The 14364-nt window shown below is 43.3% G+C and overlaps 1 protein-coding gene across 3 annotated transcripts in view; it reads right to left on the bottom strand.

The window, feature by feature from the left end:
- The window catches only part of LRP6 (LDL receptor related protein 6), a 110989-nt gene extending 97076 nt beyond the window's left edge, over window positions 1-13913 (bottom strand). For all 3 annotated transcript variants that reach the window (XM_054282103.1, XM_054282102.1, XM_054282101.1), the window contains exon 1: window positions 13807-13913. In XM_054282103.1, the coding sequence (XP_054138078.1) occupies window positions 13807-13861 (55 nt within the window). In that variant the 5' untranslated portion in view covers window positions 13862-13913. The remainder of the gene's footprint in view (window positions 1-13806) is intronic.
- Window positions 13914-14364: the final 451 nt, after the last annotated feature.

Here is a 14364-nt window from a genome sequence, read left to right on the forward strand (position 1 = left end):
TTATTCAGAAACTGTAGCACCAGAGTTCTACAGAGGCATTTAGATCTATAAGTGCTCCTCTACCTGTCACCACACAAATTTCACAGGGATCCTGCAGATTTATTCTTCAGCATAAGTTATTCTTCAAATCTGCAGCAGGATGGTTATCCTAAGCAAAAGGTCAAAATTTACAGAGCCAAGGACATGCATGGCTCAGGAATGTCAAGGGCCACACTACCAGAATAGGAACAGTTCCCTGTAAGCCAAACTCACACTGAAACTGGAAATACTCAAAGACTTCAGTAAATTCAAAAGTTGCTTTCCAAGATCAGACTACTCCCCTCATTATCTTATCACAAAATTTCTCAAAGACCCTGTCACATGTAAATTGGGAGAAGCTGAAAGAACTAACATTTACCTTCAATTAAATGAGTTATTTAAGTGTTTTGGGGTGGGAGTTTTGTTGGTTTTTAAGAAAACTGAATTGCTTAGACTGTCATCCTAAATTTAGAAACACTGGATATAATTTGATTTATGCTGAACTTTAGCTAGAACAAGGGAGGGATGAAACTTTGTTGGTTTTAATAATACCAAATTTGTATTTGTGTTCCCTTCTCCAGAAAGCAATTTTTTATTGGGGGGAAAAAACCATGCAAGTTTAGAAATTATCTTCCCATGGAGAAAGGGTAGACTTTTTAAAAATTAGATGAAGAATCTTTATAGTAAAGTAAGTTAATAACAACTTCTTAATATCTCCTTCCCTTCCTTGCATAATTTCCTACCCCCTAAGATTTAAAATTAATTACAGTACATTTTCTTGAAGGGCAGATTGCTTATGAAGACCACATGTTCCAGAAAAAATGTATTCAGTAAACTGCAAGGTGTAAAAAATTGTAATACCATAAACTACAAGGTGTAAAAATTTGTAATACAATAAAAACCTTTACTCTTTAAAGGCTGCCTTCAACTGTAACCTGAAAAATCTAGTTAACAGCCAGCTCAGTGTCATCCAGTGCACAGAGGGGTGTGCAGCCAGCTGGCACAGCTTTCTCTGGTAAGACAGCGTGCCCAGCATTTGGAGAAAAGTAAATCCACACAGCAGTGAGCACAAACTTCATGCCTATGTGCACCATGGAGCAGCTATGCACACAGCACGCCCTGAACTGAACACCAGGTAAGCAGCCAGGCCTGGAGGCACTGCTGAGCCTCCCAGAGCCATTGCACAGGTTACTCACTCCCTGCTGGGGCTCAGACTGGCTGAGCAGGGACCGCAGACAAACACCTCTGCCTCAGTCAGACAGCTGAGCTGAATGACAACTCAGGAGAAACACAAACACCTCTGCCCCAACCAGACAGCTGAGCTGAATGACAACTCAGGAGAAGCACCGCCACACTTAGGATGTGCAGCTTCATGCACATTGATACAAAGCCTCAACTTGTAACACATTCCAAAGGGCTGGCAGATGAGCACGTTCAGCTTTCCAATTTGTTGCGACATTCAGGAATGAAGCCTGCATCACCAAAATAATAAAAACCAGGTTTGTTCCCCACTGCCTGCAGCCCTTCCCAGAACACACTAAGGCTGCAATGGGCTATAAAACCCAGTTACTGAAGTTGGCAGCATCAGGACTGAGTACATCTCTGCAAAATTGTGCCAGAAGATCCCACCCTGTCCCAGCTCCAAAAGCACAGGACACTGAAGAGATGGAGAGATGGCTTTCTTGAATAATGAAGTTATGACCTGTGCTAATAACCTGGGAAGAAGTCCAGGAGCATCTCCTGTCAAAGCTGGGCAACTATTTGGCAGTTAAGTTATAATGGGGCAAAAAGATACAATTTGGTTTTTATTTTAAGATGCTGAACTCTTTACATGTTTTTATTTTTCTTTCTATAGACATAATAACAAAATATAGTATAACTACAACAAACTACAATACATTGAAGAGAAGCACATATTCTTGAAAGATAGAAACACGTATCCTGGAAACCAAGAACAGAAATACTAATGAATATCACTGTGTCCTCTGTGACCTGAGAGGTCTAAATGCAGCTAATTCTTCTAATTAAAGTACCCAATACTTTGGGTACTTTTACTTACAAGAGTAAGAGTTATGTCTAGTGATAAACTAAGGGATTTTTTTTTTTGTATCCACCAGCAAGAAAAAATGTTTCTTTAACACAAAAATTACAAAAGTTCAAGTTCAACACATTTCAACCGCAACAAAAATAAATTTCATGGTAAGAAACTTCTGCCAGTAGTGGTCACTGAGCCTGTAAATGTTTCTTAACTCCAATGTTCAGGTAAGACCTTTCCTAAGTTTACCATAAGCAGTATTAAAGTCCAGACATTATCTTTTTTGCCTTCCTTTTACAACTAGAATTCTACCAGCATCCTTCTTCCCACCGCCAAACTCCAGTTCTTACACCATGTATTTCTCTTGGCTGCAGCTCCTGCCTCTCTTATTGAAAGTTCCTAATCCCCAGGACACTCAAGTCTTGTTTTATGGGCATCTTGCTTTATCTGATTTATAGGCATCTATTACAGGCATAAAAATGCTGCTGCCCACAGGATGCAAAGTGACAAACCAAGATAAAATTAGCACTTTACCGGCTAAAAAGGATTTTTAATCTTTTTGGTGTTTCAGTGGGCAATTTTAAGCTATCAGAATTTGTCATGCTTTTCTTTAACTAGTCCAGTGGCCTTTTCCACAAATTCCCACTTTCTCCTTTCTACCTTCAGCGATCCAGGACAGCTCTGGGTGCCATGAGGTGAGAGCAGTGCTACCTTCAACATGCTCATTTGTCACAGATGTGTTTTATGAAAAATCCTTTCCTTTGGATTTTTTCTCCTGAGAAGCTGAGAGACCTCAGGAACAAAATGTAAACAATTATTATCTGCTGCTGTGGAATGCAACAGGTAAATCTTTGATTGGTCCATGTTGGTTGTTTCTAATTAATGGCCAATCAAAGTTCAGCTGTCCAGACTGTCTCAGTCAGTCACAAACCTTTGTTATCATTCTTTTTCTAGCCTTCTGATGAAATCCTTTCTTCTATTCTCTTAGTATAGTTTTACTATAATATATAACATAAAATAATAAATCAAGCCTTCTGAAACATGGAGTCAACATTCTTATCTCGTCCCTCATCCTGGGACCCCTGTGAACATCACCACACTCATTCTCTTTCACTGACATGGAGTTTAGCCTGGCTAAAATAATTAGCAGACACTCATTTCCCCCAAATCCTCTTTTCTCAGTCCCAAACCCCAGCAATACTGTTCTACCCCCTCCCTCAGTTAAGGGCCCCCTCCCAAGCTGATCCAAATCCCTACGTCAGCGAAAGGTCTGACTGGGTTAGCAAGTTGATTCAACTCGAGAAGTGCTTCAGCCAACTCCAAAGCTGACATAAGGCGAGCAGCAGGGAGCTGGCAGGGGGAGCAGCTCTCCCCCCTCCACTGGCAGCCTGCTCTATCTGCTCAAGATGTGGCTGCAGCCATCTCCTTTCTCCCCAGCTCCACTTCCAGCTGTTGGTTCCTGACCCTCTTTTGCACTGGCTCAAGAACTTGTCCTGTGCCACAATGCTGGAGGGACAATGCAGGGAGCTGAACCAGCAGAAGGATACTGAGCTCTCCCCACCACCTGCCAAAAAGCAATTTTTAGCCAGCCATCATCAAGAACCAGTTCAGACCAAAAATCAAATCAATATAAGCAGTAGCACAGCAGGGAAAGGAAGGACTGCATCAGCTTTGACTAATTAGCTGAACCAGTTCCTCACGAACCTCCAGTTAAGGAACCCGACTCAGAGCAGAGGTGGCCACTGATAAGTTGTGGCAACCTGCCACAGAGCCACAGTGTGGATACCACTGAGCAGCTGCTGACATTGTGGAAAGGAATAACCATGTTGAACTCACAGGAAGAAACCCCTGGGATTGTCACACTGAAAGATGATGTTGTTGAGTTGGGAAGGGAATACTCCCCATCTTTTAAAAGTCTTGCTGAAGATCTCTGAGTGTCTAAAGTGAATTGGCACTGCCAAGCACACTGCTATGAGGAGTGGAGAGAAGAGGAGACAGTGATGAGATGTACCAAACAAATACAATGCTGACCTGGATGAGGCACAGTAAGCAAGGACTCCAAATGTCTCGCCAGAATGACAATGCACTCACATTCAGCTCACAAGAGAAGGAAAAATAGAGAAATGGACAAAGATAAGCAGCAAAGAACCTCCCTAACACCATTCAATACACAAAACTCCTTGTATGCAATACAATCATCATCCCCAAGATGTCCCACAGAGAACCAACACAAGAATGTAAGGAAAAGTTTCTGGACTGGCATAAGGACTCTGGAGCACTCCATTGTGAGGACTGTCCCTTCACTCCCTGGGTTTCAAATTTCTTCATTGCTGCTCATGCTTCCATAAAATTCTCTATATTTATTTTCTGCAAATATATGAGTTTTGCTGCTCACTTTGGAGAAGCAAGAATTAAAAGATTGAGGTGGCATTGGGAATAAAGCCTGGGAGACTTGTATCAAATAAGAAGAGAGACAATTAGAAAATTAACATAAATTTTTCCAAATAGCAGCGAATCAGCCTCAAAAAACTTATACAGAGATGATTTATATTTTCAAGCAAACAATAAAATCACCAGGAAATACAGAAGAGTTTTAAAGCACAGCAAGCAACGGGCCAGGATTTTGTACCCATGTTCTCCATCACAGCAATTTCCCAGTCTTTTCCACACAAGACACAATTCCATACATTTTTAAAAATAATAATTAACTGTCTTACTAGTGCCCACAATTCCACTTTCACCATGAACAGAGAGCACTCTTCTCTGTGAAACTCCTTACTCTCACAAATAAACTTGCAGGACACAGCAGGCAACCAGGAATTTAGGAAACAAGCACGAGGCAGCCCAAACTTGGCAGAAAGGAATTTTTCTCCTCTTTTCAGCTAGCCTAAATATATTCCTCAGGTTAAATCCATGCAAGGGCTGTTCAGATGGTAACTCAAAAGGTCACAAGAGCAGCAGGCCAGTGAAGGAGATGAGCAGCTACATCAGTGCAACAGCAAAGACACCAAGCTAGGCAACAACAGCATTTGGATTCTGCAGTAAAGTTTACTTTTTTCAGGCCTTTGGCCAGATACCAGCCTTATAGACCAAAACATCCTGCAGGACTAGCTGGTACAGAAGCAGTAAGTCATCCTTTAGCCTGCTATATGCAAGGGGAGAATTACCTTACTGAAGATAGAAGGATGGAGACATGAGAATGTGAGAGGGAAAAAAAAACAACAACAGACAAGAAAAGGACTTCAGGAAAGCAAAGAAATACCAGGTCCAGGCATAAAAAGCCAGTAGATGTGCCAGATTATAGCAAAAGCACTCATGACTGAAATACACCACGAAGTCCCAGCCTATGACAGGCAAAAAAACCCATCTGAATAGCAGGAATCACCTGCCAAATCATCCCACTGGCAACAGAGCCACACAGCAGGATTACCAGAGCTTGGCTCTTCTCAGTGCTAGGTAGCACATTCACACAGGTCTTTTGTCCACCTTTCTGTAACATGGGCTCCCCTGTCCTGAAGTTGTTTTGATTGCACTCTCATGGGGGTGCAACACAGCACTTTAGCTCCGACATTTTTCTAACTTTATATTCTGAATCTACCTAGCTGACAACAGGATGAGCAGAGAGCTGATGCATCATCTCACAGTTGCACTGCCATGAAACACTACCATCTTCTTCCATGACCCTTCTGGTTACAGAGCAGCAGCAAAATAAAGGTGACCTGGCACTTTCCAGGGCAAACTGCAGGCTATGGAAAGCAGGAAGGGATGTTCAATCAAGTACTTCCGTGATCCACATTAATGTCTGCAGAACTTCAACATTATACAGCTCATTTTCTCAGGTGTCCTCATAATTTTCCTCCAACACTCTCCCAGCCTCTCAAACAGTTGTCAGAATAACACACAGGGCTGCAGATGAAGTCATTCCAGTTCCACACACATTGGCAATAGTTCCCCAGTTCTACGGGCAACACCCATGTTTAAATCGACACGATCTGTTTAATGAAAATGTGAGTTAAAGGCACCTCTGCTCCTGCAGAAAGGCCTTGTTGGGCTCCACCAAGGAGAGTCCCACATCTCAGCAGGGATGGCATTCTGCTGTCTAAACTAAGGCAGGAGAACTGGATCACACTGAAACAAAACACTGCCCTTCACTCCTTCTGGCACCACCTTTTCCTACAGTGCTCCTTTTCCTAACAGTGAGAAACAAGCCAAAAGCCTTGACCATATTCCTCAGGAAGCTCTTGAAGCTGAGTCACTCCACTGAAGGACAGCACTGAGACAGCACTGTGCTGCTGGGACAGCTGGAGCCCATTTCCCAAATTCTAGGAAGGCTAAAGGCCACAAGACACAGGTGGGAACGCCCCAAGATTTGTTGCTATTCTGGAGCAATTGCAGCTCATGATGTGCTCCAGCCTAAACAGCTCACATTTGAGGGTGCAATCCAGTCAGCAATGGCCTGGAAGTGTCACTCTCTGTCACTCACCTCCTTTGCTGGAGTGTCACCCAAGCACATGGGAACAGCCCAAGCCATGGGGTCTTACCCTAATTGCTCTTAGTTTCACATGGATTAAAGAACTCACACCCTCAGCAGCAGCACCCTTCCAACAAACAAGGCTTTTCTCCACACTGACAAGAAGCTCACAGGCAGTGAACTACTCTCAGATGACTTTTCCAACAATTTATCCAAGGTTGCACAGCAGTCTAAAAGATACTCAAAAAATATTTCCTGAAGTGTGTCAGTTTGTCTCACCAGGTAAAAACCAAATCAAACAAAACAGCTAATTTATTCTGTTTTGCTGGGTTTTGGTTTTTTTTTTTTTTGTTAGTTTAGATTTTTTAAGCACTATCAGGAAGTTGCTGTAAAGCAGGAACACAGAATTTAGCACAAAAGACCCCATTTAGAATGAATAGTTCTGGACTGGTTTTAATGGGTAAGGAAAGATGTGCACATACTTCGGTAATTTTGAGAATTATTGCACATTTAATTTTTATTTTGTGAAATAACTATTGTAGCATACTTGTAACTCTCATACTTTTAATATCCCAGCACTACTAAAGTCAAATGTTCAACAGGCTTACATTAGATGTAACGACACATAGGAAAAAAAACAAACAAACCACCCCATGAAACAAAACACACACACGCATGCAGGATCCCTTGGAAAAGGTGAATGACCTTGTCTTTTTCAAATTGAATGGGACTCATTCTGGAAATTCAAAAGAAAAACAAACAAACCCATATATACAAACCCGCCCAACTTGGAATTACATTACTCCTTTTACCATTACCTACAGGGTAAAAGGGTAACTGCTGAGATTCAGTTAAGTTTTTGAGTTATAAGAACATCATTGCATTTTCTAAATGGACATAGTAAGACTCAAGGTCTTATAATTTGTAGACCTTGTATCTTATTAGGTCTACAAAGACCTTATAAGATACAAGGTCTACAAATTCCTACTCCTCTATTATTCTTAATATTCTTTCTCTATTAATCTGTGCGTGGACAAGAGGATTCTTGGATTTCCAAAGTGTTAATATTTTAATTAACACTGTAATTCATTTAATATTAACTAATACTATGAGTATAAGTAGGAGTTTTATTCCCTGCTTTGATAGAACAACTAAGGGAATAAAGTTTAAAGTTCTATAATACCTTAAACTTCTGTTACTTTCCACATATCCTTAACTTCCAGAATTCCAGCAAACATATCAGCTACTTTCTATAAGCCTGAACTGACAATGGACAGAAGAGAATCTTTGTTATTAAGGAATTCTAGAGGGTCTAGATGGGTTAAAAACCTCAGCACACTGCACACAAACTGTATTTTTCCTCTGGGAAGTAACTGGGCAGAGAGGGGAGGAATAACAGGAAAAATATAAAGGTATCATAGAGAAGAAAACAAACCATTTTTGATTATGCAAAATTATAGAGCTAGCTGATTAAAATTTTCTGTCTCAAATATGATTACTTTTCAAATTGGACATCAAGAACTCACACATGGCCCTCATAAACAGAATTAACACTATAATCCCATTATTGCTGCATTGATTATATCACAAGGGAGTAATTCTATTTAGGTAATGTGATCCTGTAACAAGATACTAAAAAAATCTGTATGAATGTTGCCATTTTCCATGTCTGTTTATACTAAAAACATTTCCTTATTGTTCTCTCCTTATAAATACTGAAGCTCAAAAAGCATTCCAGCTTTTAAACTAACATGCTTCTATCTCTAAGTAGTTTATAACATTTTGCAAAGGAAGCAAAGTTTTACTAACTGAACCATTGCCTCTTTTAACTTAGACTTTGGTTAGTTTCTTAAAAGTCTATTAAGAATAAGGTATTACAGACAAAGGTATTAACAGTATTCCCATTCTATTCATACACTGGTATGTTTGACTTCATTTCAAATTTGGTGGGGAACTGCTCCAACTACATGGAAATCAAAAGGTCTCTAGCAAGATAATAATGAGACAAAAACCCCACCCTATTTCCATAACCATTTCACCAGAGAATATATCCAAAAGCAGAAATGACAAGATCATTTCTACTTGCAAATGCAAGCACTGTGTTCTGAGCAAGTTTGTCCATGTGGAGCAAACAGCAAGCCTTTCACATTGTGAATGTCCTGACATAAATATTTATAAACTACAAGGATATCTAGAGAGTTTAATGAAGGCTCTCTATGTCAGCTTGCCTGGTAAATATATATATTGGAAATGATTAATATTTAGGATGTCAATACCCAGCATTTATGAATAATCTGTTAAAGATCCAAAGCTCTCCCCTTTCAAGCCTTGGACAATTACCACAAAAGAATGACACAGCCTCTTTGTTTGGAGCACTGTGCATTCTGTAGCTCTGCAAGTCGTACATACTCTGAAGCCACACCTGATGTGTGAGCTGAAAAACTAAAGGTTATTTAGGAGAGCACTTCGTTCACTGAACAGCAATTACACTTTGGAAGAGTCATCACTACAAAGTGCTTGGCACACAAGAAGTGGAATCACTGCTGGCTCACCCCAAACCTCATGTGCACACACCAACAGTCACCCTGGCTGAGCCACAGCCTTTAAAACTCCAGGGCTCAGTTTTAAGTGGGGAGCACCACCTGTGAACAGGAACAGACCGTGCCTGAAGCCTGCAGGGCTGCTGCATCCCCTCCACACCTTTCTAAGCAACTTACACCTCTGACTGGTACAAGTCCACCTGAGGGAAATTCCTTATCAACCTAAATTCTGCCCAAAGCTCTCAGGTGAGGGGGTTGAAGCATGAAGGCTCCCCAGCAGGAGAACTGGAGAGGAGATGAGCAGGCTCCCAGACCCAGCAGAGCCACCAGCTCAGCCAGAAGCAGGAGCGTGCAACAAAGCTTCAGCTCCAACTGCACTTCTGGCACCACAAACAGTAACATGGACCCCTCCCTACAGTACAAGTAGCTTTGGAAGATTGAACCAGCAAAGCAGCCCAAGTATTTAAGATTTCTTAGGAAATTCATGAGGTTAAAATATGTTGGGGACAAAGAATATAGTATTTAAGTCTGCAAACTTGCTGCCAGAGGAGATAAATGGTGACAAATCAGAAACTGAGACCATTTTCTCCCTGTTTTCCTGCCCTAGCCCACTCCCTCAGAGGGAAGAAAAAATATCTTCACTTCACTTCAAAAATAGTTGGTTTAAACTAAAAAGTAAGTCCCGTATTACATGCACTGCAGCAGATATTTTTGAAGCTGGCATTTTTGAAATGTGACATCATCTTAAAGGTGAATTACAAATGTCCAGAGGAATCAGATTTCTCCAGCTCCCAAAGACAGAGCTTGAAAGGTTCCTATATGCTCAATCCTTAAAAACAAAATAAAACAAAACCCTTCTACATATTCTATCACTTATAGCCAAATTCCTTACTTAAAACTCTGGGAATGCAGATTGAAGCAACACTCCAGGGAAAAAGGAAACATGAATACAGTTCATGCCACTCTAACCAGTATTGCTGTGAAACAAAAACAAAGCTTTCCACATGAATACCTTCACATAACTCATGCTGAAGGATACAAGAAGTCCTTTACCTGCATAAACCCTGACCAGACCTTCCCTGTACCTTCAGAACTTCCCTATACCTTGTCAAAAATGCTACAGTACCTTACCTCCAAGACAGTAAAAACTGCTATCAAACTTTTTAAGTCCTAATTTTTCAGTTTTAAATAAAAGCTAAAGCAATCTGATGATAACTAAACTGTATCACAGAGATGCAATTGAAAGAACTGTAAAATTAATAGTGGATTTTGGAACACCTTAGATCACACTAATTTTAGACTATTCTATGAAAAGATGAAAGAGGAAAATGGCAGACAAGGGTACACTGATTTCTGAGGAATCATACAATGAAGAAACATGACTAGAAAATGGTTGATTCAAGCCTGGAAGCAGAAATAGACCATGATTATTAAAAAAAATATTTGCAAGTCTTACTGCCATAGTATTGTACAGTCTGTAGGTGAAGAGACCCTTCCCCTGAATGCAAAAACACAGCTCCACCTGGAAATGCCACACCTGGTCTCCAACCTGAGTACTTCAGGAATAAAAACCTATTCTGTATCCCCTTCTCTGACTTCTGGTAGAAAAATATCTGCACACAACACCAAAGTTTAGCAAAGTTTTGAACACACCACCAACTTAGCAAAGTTTTGAACATTAAACTCTTCTAAACAATATGCAAATAGATCTATCTTAAAAAAAAAAAACACAAAAAAGCAAGGATCTGCTTATGAAAATAGAAACAATGGATTAATAGATTAAAACAGTAACAATATTACAACAATTATGGATTCAAACAAACTCTCTTCTGAACTCTAGGAAAGCATAGTTTGAAAATACCCATTACCAAAAAAGACATTTTCATTTCTTCACTATCTGACCCTAAACACAGAGGCCTGCAACATTCAGTAAGTTCTTACAAATATCTTCTGTATGATTTCTATTCAAGCAAGAGCTTTAGGCACTGCCTGCATGATCAGGGTTTAAAGCCAAAACAAAGCAGCACTTGCATGCTGACTGGAGAGCTATTTCAGGAAGAAAGCAAGCCATGAACACTGTGGAGGAAGAACTCTATTTATCACTTTTTAAAAAGTTGAAACCTCAGTTGCACAGTTATCTGTAGTGCCCTGACAGATATGGTGACATTGCTTTTGCCTCTCTGCAGCTGTCAGTTATCTAACAATTCTCTCTCATTGGTTTCAGAGCTGTCCTGAAGAACACCTCAAAGTGCCATGGAGCAGCTCTGACTCCACTCCTCTGGAATACTTAAGGGAGTGGCTTCACTGTTGGTCAGGGGTGGAAGCCCAATCTCCCAAATCAAACCATGGGCCAAGAGGAGAGAAGAGACCAGGAACATCTTTCTTCTAGCAGCTAGAACATTAAAAAAAAACCCCAAGCCCAAACCACAGAACCTCCACAGCATGCTGTCCTAATGGCAACCTCCTGTCCCAGAAATTCAAACAACATCAGTAGGATCTGGTTTATTGCAGTCCTTGGATGATTTTTGAGACAGGTGCCTTGCCCTGTGCATCAATTTTTACCCAGTACCAGCTCCAAACTTCCTCAAGTCCTAATGCATTTCCAGGTACTGATTTTTTTCCTTTCCAGACTGGTAAGCAAGTCTAGCACAGTTTCTTCAGAGTAATGGTTCAGTTGTCACAAACCTCTGTCCATTTGCCTTTTCTATGAGAATGGAGGCTGGCTCTGGAAAAGAGAGGATGCTGCAACCCACAAACTCACACCACTGCATTTGCTGGGTTTCTGTCTCCAGCACTGTCAGCTTGGCATCCTCTACAGCACTGAATTCACAAGCTAAACAGTGAACTTCCTAACTCCAGCTCTACTTTCATGTATGAGCTTATTCATACTCATGCTGGCACTGCCTCTGCCTCATTAAGGAACTGCTGACACCTCTCCTGAACTCCACACATCTTACTCCAACCTACTCCACTTGCACAGATGCTGTTTATTGGGGAGGACGTGTGCATTAAAATTTGATTTTTGTTTCTTCACGGTTCAGCTGTTCCTGCTGTTTATCTCTATCTAAAGTAACAATTAGCCAGTAGGAAAATTACTGTCGTGTCACAAACAGAGGATCACAACTTCAGGTAGGCAATCAATCAGCAGGGCACCACGAACACAGAAGAAACAGAAATGCTGCTGGGATACAAATGTCCTTGGAAATAGACAGAGGTGAGAGATGAGAAAAGGAATGACAGCCATATGATTTACAGACTTAACGCTTCTTCAAAGTGTCCCATTAAGCATGAAATATACAAAAATTTACAAAAGCACATGCCACTATTTTGAGGTTAATTTCAGAAGTTACTGTAACAATATTCTGTGACATTACAAACAACAGCTATTTCTGTGCTGTCATTTGAATTAGACTGAACATCAAATTAAAGCCAAATACATGGTATATTAAGCATGGGTTATGATTGTTACTTATTAAAATAAATTAATCAGGAAACAGTTTCTCCCTATACTGGAGAGCCAACTTAACTTTTAAAATTTGGGGTTTAACAGCCACAATGTAAGTATGAGAAGTTACACATGCCATTTAAATAAGTATATTTGTATCTCTGCAAACAGGATACAATATGGCAAACAGATGCACAGGGTAAAAAAAAAAAGGCTATGGATGAGATGAAAATCTTTGTTTTCCAGATTACTGAGCAACTGGAGGCAGAACACTTACTTCAACCTACACCACCGCTAGAGTAACTTTCATCAAAACACTCTAATGGGGAGGAACTCTCTAAACCAAAATGTGGTTGATTAACTGTTAGCAGTTAATCTCTTGCCCATCTAGTATAAAAAAGTCAAAATCAAGTAAACAGAAACATCATGTATGCAAGCACCACAGATGATTTCTTCCCAGAAAGACTGAACAGAGATAACAGTTACTGTAGTTAGGTCTACAGCATCTAAATATATATATAAATAAATAAAAATCCTGTTTTCTTTCAGAATGTGTCCCGTAAGATAAGAAATTTTGTTGGAGCAAAATTCTCGGCTACTCTAAGTAACATCCCCTCGTAAGGCACTCGACTGCTCCTTTAAAGCTGCGTGAACATCCGTGGTGAAACACAAACTTCTCCCAAGTCCCAGCGCAGCGCCAGCCGAGCTCAGAGCCGAGCCTTCCCTGCTGCCCAGGCTGCGGGGCGAGGGTCGGAGCTCCAGCAGCGGCTCCCGGGCATTCCCCGCTCCGCAGCCGAGCCCGCGGGGGCACCGCGCTCCCCGCACGACGGAACGGCGGGGGCTGAGCGGGGCCAGCCGGGCCACGGGCACAGCGGGACCAGCCCGGCACCGGCGGGGCCGAGCTCTGCCCAGAGCCGCCGGTGCCCACGGACCGCCGGGCTTGCAGGGAGACACGGCGGGAGCGTGCGAGAGTTTAGGGGGATCCTTAAAAAAATAAAAGAAGGGAAAAGAAAAGAAAAAGGGAAAACTTGAAAACAACAATGGGGCGGCTCGGAACGCGGCCGGTGGCCGCTGGCAGGGCGGGCTGCTCCCGGCGCGGCTCGGGAAGTTGCTCGGGAGCCGCCGGGGAGGCGGCGGCGGTCGGGAGCGAGGGAGGGAGCGCTGCCCCCGCGCCGGGCCCCGCGCCCCGCCGGCAGCCAGGCCGCGCCGCTCCCCTCCCGCACGCCCAAACATGGCCCCTCGCCACCAACCCGGCAACTTTCCCCCTGCCCCTCCCGCCGCCGCCCGCCCCGCTCACCTCGCATCAGGGAACAAAAACTGCAGGCGAGTAGGCTGCGCAGGACGGCCCCCATCTTCCCTCCCTCCTCGCTCTCACCGGCGGGGAGGCGGTGGCGGGGAGCAGCACCTCCGCTGCCAGTTCATGCTTCCAGGCGGGCGGGGGAGGCGGCGGGGAAGGGGAGGGCGGGAGGCGGGGAAGGGCGGCCGCGGAGATCGCCCCTCGCCGGTCCCTAGCAGGCCACCGGCCCCGGCGTGCCGCCGCGGGAGCGGGCGCTGCCTTCCATGCCGGCTGCTGCTGCCGCCGCCTCACCGCGACCGCCGCGCTTCTTCCCCCATCCACCCCTCCGCCTCCGCCGGTCGCGCACAGGCGCAGGGATACAGTTCTCCTCCTCCTTCTCCTCCTCCTCTTCCTCCTCCTCCTCCTCCCGCGCCGTGCCCGGCCGGCTCCCGGCGCAGCGCCCGCCCCCCGGCACCGCTCCCGTCGGGGAGGGCGGGAGCGGAGGGGCGGGGGCGCGCAGCTCCGCTCTCCCGGGCGGGATCGCGCACACCCCCGGCAGCTCCGCAGCCGGCAGAACCC

Source organism: Melozone crissalis, unplaced genomic scaffold (assembly GCF_028551555.1).
Source record: "Melozone crissalis strain CALT ecotype California unplaced genomic scaffold, PUWL_Pcris_2 ptg000033l_1, whole genome shotgun sequence".
NCBI classification, from domain to species: Eukaryota; Metazoa; Chordata; class Aves; order Passeriformes; family Passerellidae; genus Melozone; species Melozone crissalis.